The following is a 6127-nucleotide window of genomic DNA, read 5'->3' as shown; positions in this document are numbered from 1 at the left end:
ATTACATATGTTTATTAAGTTTTTTAAAATTATAATTTACATCATAAACTTTAATGCATGCATAATAATTTACATCCTACAACAAGCACGTTAAAAAATCAATAAAAGTTATTTGATTATTTACAGGTTTGTTATTATTTTTTTTATTTAATGACTTTAGAGCTCTTATATTTAATATTACAAATTTAAATAAAAAAAAGTTAAATATTACAATCTGCCAATAAAAAAAATACCTAGCCTTCTTCTTCCCCTTTGTTTTTCTTTCTTGAAACGTTCTTGTTCATGATTTGATAGAAGATCTTAATGAGGAATTGTATATAATGCATATATATAATATGCTAGTTAGAGTGTGCAGGAGAGACAACGATAGTGGTAGTTGATGGTGGTGGTAATTGTTTTTTATCATATTTGTTTTTTAACTTATTTTTGTATTGTTAAATTTAGATAATATCAATTAAAAAAAATTATTTATTTATTATATTTTTTTACTGAAAAATTCTTTCTTTTAATTTTTTTTAATTTTGATTTGTTCATTCATAATTTTTTGATGTTATTAAGATATTTGTGGCACCCAACATCGCGAAAAAAATAGAGAAAATTGATTGAGTCACCATTTAATTTATGGTAACTTTAAACCCTAACTAATCTTCAGAGATTCTTAGATAATAGACTTGTTATACTAAAACAAATATCATTACCTTAAAATATCTTATCTTAAATAAGTTATTTTTATGTTTTGAACTTGTGATGATCTCCCTCTTAAGCCTTTTCAATCCTCAGTTCTTAAGATACCGAGTATTGGACCTGAAAAAATAATGAATATTGAATTGAACTTTTAAATTCATTTTTTTTATTATATATCGGATTAGACATGTTAGCCATCACTTATTTTTAACGAACTTTTTGGGGTTACATTGACTCAGTCCAAATTAACTCGAGATATGTTACAAAAGATTCTAAAACTTAAAAATAGCATGCATTATAACGAAAATAATTAAAAAAATAAAAAAATAATTAAAAAAAATAACAACAAGATATAGAATACAAGGACATGCTACATGTTTTTTTTTTAAATATATATATATATATATATATATATATATATATATATATATATATATTATCACCTTAATCGTGACTCCGTTGTTAGGATAATAAATATTATTTGATAGAACAAAGTATGTCGGAAAGGTATTGCCAAATGCCAAGTCAACTCAAGGTTTTGGATTCACTTCCTATGAAAAATCATTTTTATTAATGATTAGAACTAAACAATTAGAACACACAAAGTACGAAATCAAAAACTCTCCAGCCATTTTTTCAAAAAAAAAACTCTCCTACCATATTTGCAAAATTGGCGGTTCATGACCATGTCTATCAAAACTTTTTTCACGCTCATGTATAACAATTAATCAACCAGTGGGTTTAAGATTAACCTTCACAAAATTGTAGAATCAGAAATCTGGCAAACAATGGAGGCGGAGGCGCGTACTGGTGCACTGCATGCGCGGTTGCTGGACCATAGTAAGAACACAGAAAATCAAATGGTCTCTTTGAGTCTGTTAGCGACTGGAATTCTAAGAATTGTTGGGCTAGCTTTGGGTTGATTTTGGAAAGGAAAACGAGGTGATTTCGAGTAACTGTCAAGTTGAATTTTCTAGGCAGATCACGAGTGATGAATGGTTGTTTGTATGTGGTGGTTCAGTACTGGCTTTTTAACGAGGAAGAGGGCTCTAAAAAAACTGGGGATATAATTTATATTATTATTATATAACTTTATACTAATAAAATCCAATGCAAAGCTTGAATTTTATTAAATGATATCATATTAAACTTTGTTAATTAAACCATTATATTAAAGTTTTAAAATCATATCAAATAACTATTTCAATTAAAAAAACTTTAAATTTAAAGATGGAATTTATATTATTTTCAATGATAATATTATTATTGCTTTTCTATACAAAATTTATTACAAGAAAAGGCAACTCCATTACAAAGCTAGCATGGGTGGTTTCGACAGCACCAGTGTTATTCTCACGCACCGGAAGGGTTCATGTGTGATCAAGCGACTTGCATATAATCAAGACAAACAGTACTGATCAAACCAGACACCTTACTTACGGTTGATGTACGTAGCCAACACTATGATCATTAAACAGTTGTGTAAACAAATTCTTTAACATAGTCATACAAAGCCTTGGCTTTTGCAGGATCAAAAACCTCCACACCATGGAAGCCATCCTCATCAAACCTCGCAACCACGTCCACTCCACGCGACTCTAACATCTTCACCAGTTCCTTTTGCTTGTCAACAAGTGGATCCCCACCGTATCCTCTAAAGAAACACCTCGGCAGCCGTTCGATTTTGTTCTTTTCAAGAGACCCGCCACCAATGGGATTGCAATACTCATGATCACGATCGGTATCTTCAGGCAAAGACAGAGCCCACATCCTATCACTAGTAGCCAATGGCAAAACCAGATCATCGATCAACGTCTTCTCTGATTCAGTCCTGGTGACAGCAGAAAAATAGGGGACATTCAATATCAAACCAATGATTTTCAAGGGTTTGATATCAATATTCAAGGCAAGCAAGTTTGCATGGTAAGCAATATTGCCACCAGCACTCATGCCCATCAAGAAACACCTTGAAAAATCAAGGTACTCTTTAAACCAAGGTTCACAAGAAGGGCCGTTGATATCCAAAACTTGTTTTTGGACCCACTTGATAGACTCCATAGCATCTTCATATGCAGCGGGAAGGCGATGTTCAGGGGCAAGATGATAGTCAACAGACAGGACGAGAGCGGGGAAGTGAGAAGCCATGTCACTGCATGTTTGATGGAAAACAAGAGTTGCAGCACTGTAAAGAACAAAGCCACCTCCATGAAAGTAAATAATGAGAGGGAGTTTGGTGTTTTGAGGGGGATTTAGGGGGCGAAATAAACGAAGAAATGTTTTGTTGTTGGGGTTTAGAGGGATGTCTTTCGAGAGCGAAAGTTCTTTGGAGCCTGGAGTTATTTGTTCTGTTGGTGGTACGTCAGGAAATGGGCTGTTTCTAGTGAGTGAGCCATCTGGATTCTCCACAAAATCGCAGAGATCTGTTAACTTGACAGAGGAAGCTAACATGGTCAAGACAAGGTAGTAAATTCTAAGGGAGATGAAGAACAGTATGCAAGAGGAGGAATTACTAGAAGGAAGGGAAGTGAATGGATGGTAGTCAATGTTGAAATCTATATGAGAGTTATCTTTTATTTCATTGCATTTATCTTTGAAAAATTCCGCTACAGTCAAACTTGTATTAATATCTCAAAATTATCTGTAGATAAACTCAAATTTAATAACTTCCTATAAAACCCAAAATCTCTCCCATAAAAATATAGGCATACTGTCCAGCACCATAGATCTTCAGTACCCTTGCTGCTGTGGAGCAATCGAGTGCCTCAATATTTTCCACATGGATCCAAGCAGTATGGCCGAACTTATTTTTCACTTGTAACAATATTTTTTTGGAGATTTTTCTAGGATTTCATGTGAGTTCCTGATAATTTCTCAGTACCCCCATACAGGTTATTTGGTAATTTTCTCAGGCATTAATTACGAGCCGCCTTAATTTATTAGCATTAACTACTAGTTATTAGCCTTCTTAATTAAAAACAAAAATAAATTGAATTACTAAAACTAAAAAATTAAAAAATTATCTAACATATAAATTTTATTTTCAAAGATCGGTTTGATTTTTATTAAAAAAATAATTAAATTGAATTTTTTTTTTAAAAACCGAAACCGGTTCAAACCGACCGGTTTAAGTTTGTTTTTAAGACAAAAACTGGTTCAAACCGGTTTGGCTCAGTTTTTTTTAGTTTGGATCCGTTTTGGCTCGGTTTTTTCTTGTTTGGCTCAGTTTTTTCCGGTTTGCCTTAGTTTTTTTTCCATTTTTTTTCGGTTTGGCTTCGGTTCGGTTCAGTTTTTTTGGTTTCAGGCTTATAAAACTGAAACCGAACCGAACTGATCGGTTTTTTTCACGGTTCGGTTTTTTTAGTTTTTTTTTCTGGATTTCTAGGTTTAATCGGTTTTTTAGTTTTTTTCACACCCCTAAAAGAAACATTGATTTATCGGCTGATAAATGGTCCCATGAAAGACTATTTTTGGCTAGGAGATAAATGACGAGTAGATTTGCCTTGATGGAGTGCTTTGATCACTATTTTATAGACAAAACTTCCAGCCTCCAAGGCTGAAAATATTGGATAATATCTCCAAGTGGATTTTTTTTAGTATTTACGTTCATGCAAAATCTCATCTCTTATTATTAAAATAATAGGTGAATGATATTGTCATTTTCTAATTTACAATAACACTCCATTCATTAGAAGTTTAAACGATTTCTCTTCCTTTACCTTTAGTTAACAAGGGATAATATATTGGTGCTGCAATTCGTCAAAATAATCAAATTAATGATTAAAGAAAAAGATGAAAAAATGATTTTTCTATTTTTAAGATCAAGATGGATGAGTGTATGGATGAGTGTGAAACACCATCACCATTTAAGGGCCTAGACTCATCCATTCTGGGTTTAATATTAGGCTAAAAAAGAGTTCATAACGGGTACTTATTAAATTAATCAATAATTTATTAATTATAACACATAATAAAATATAAATTAAATTATTCATTTCTCCTAAATCCCAAACAAAATTTAAAATATAATTATGCATTAACACAACAAAATTATTATTATAAAACAAGTAAAACACTTAAACATACAAGTAAATTACAAATATTACAATAAATATCAATAAAGTAACTTAAAATATAAATAAGTCAGTTTGCTTACTTGGTGGAGTGAAACTTAATAAAAAATATAACCAAGAGCTAAAAGTTTTGTGTCAGTGGATTGTGGTGGGATGAAAATTAATAAGCTAAGAAGAGTCATTGCTGTGTTTTAATTTCTTTTAAAATCATGGATAAAATTTCCATCGCATATCAACAATCATGATAAAATTACAAATGAATTTTTTATTCAATCATTGTTTCCATCTGAAAATTTTGAATAACATGCAAAACTATGCACCCATACACATATATACCACCTCATTAGTAAATATTATAGATTATTATTAAAGAGATAAAATTTTGATTATTAATTTCTCTTTAAATCTTCTTAACAACCATATTATTATTTTTAAAAATAAAAACATTATTCATGACAATTTATTTGCTTATGGCACCGACATGTATAGAGGTCCTTTTAATCAATGTCCCAGTTTTTCTACTTGAGCTCCAGTGATGGCATCGCTTAAGGAGGATTGAAGCTTACAAACACACTTATGGTTCTGACAAAAACAAGTATTACACAAACATTTCTTGCCTATACACCAACATCTTTGGCCTGCACAGTCTGCATTTTTGTTGCAACGCAATGTAATCACGGTGCTTTTTTTTTTTTTAGTTTAACGTTGGTGTTCGGGCCAGCTTGCGCGTACCTCGACTAATCCCACGGGCCCTAAAGTTAACGACCATGTAAACCTCCAGTGGCCATCATATGAGCAATCACAGGGTTCGAACCTGAGACCACAGAGGGAGTAAACCTCTTAGTCCCAAGCTTTTACCACTGGTTACCAGTAATCACGGTGCTTCTTACTTCTCCTACATGTGAACTACCTGACAAACACAAGTCCACAATATTTTATTTTTTTAATGAAAGGTATAGAATAATATTTGTTTGTGTGAATATTAAAATGAAATATATAATAGTATGAGAGAGAGGGGGGGAGACTAACAAGAAACATTGATTAAGAGTGCAAAGACCAAGAAAGTTAGCTTGAATGAAGACTTATCCATCTCTCTTTCTTTGCTATGAAAATACCTTAGAGATATATAAATGCCGATTACTTGTTTTTTTTTATGCAATGAACAAGGATAGGCTCTCTCATTGTAATGTTATATAGGCAAGCTCATGGGACTAATAATGAAAATGTATATCATAGTGAATTACATACCTTTTTTTCTATATCATATTATCTATAAATTATAATAACTTAAAATTATACAAGCTAAATATTAAGAAAGGAAAAGAGACTTGCACAAATTGGGGACATAGTCTCTACCTTTTTTTCTATATCAT

The 6127-nt window shown here is 31.7% G+C and overlaps 1 protein-coding gene across 1 annotated transcript; it reads right to left on the bottom strand.

The window, feature by feature from the left end:
- Positions 1-1927: 1927 nt before the first annotated feature.
- LOC133670325 (probable carboxylesterase 8) lies at positions 1928-3217 on the bottom strand. Its single transcript, XM_062090844.1, has one exon. It carries the CDS (start codon positions 3130-3132, stop codon positions 2155-2157), a length of 978 nt encoding a protein of 325 aa, XP_061946828.1. The 5' UTR covers positions 3133-3217; the 3' UTR covers positions 1928-2154.
- Between the last annotated feature and the right edge of the window lie 2910 nt (positions 3218-6127).

Source organism: Populus nigra, chromosome 1 (genome assembly GCF_951802175.1).
Source record: "Populus nigra chromosome 1, ddPopNigr1.1, whole genome shotgun sequence".
Classification (NCBI taxonomy): Eukaryota; Viridiplantae; Streptophyta; class Magnoliopsida; order Malpighiales; family Salicaceae; genus Populus; species Populus nigra.
The sequence above is the reverse complement of the archived record's forward strand: the minus strand, read 5'-3'. Positions and strand labels throughout refer to the sequence as shown.

What these genes read in the sequence shown, in the direction of transcription:
- LOC133670325 (XM_062090844.1), bottom strand. Translation starts at nt 3,132, where the DNA reads ATGTTAGCTTCCTCTGTCAAGTTAACAGATCTCTGCGATTTTGTGGAG.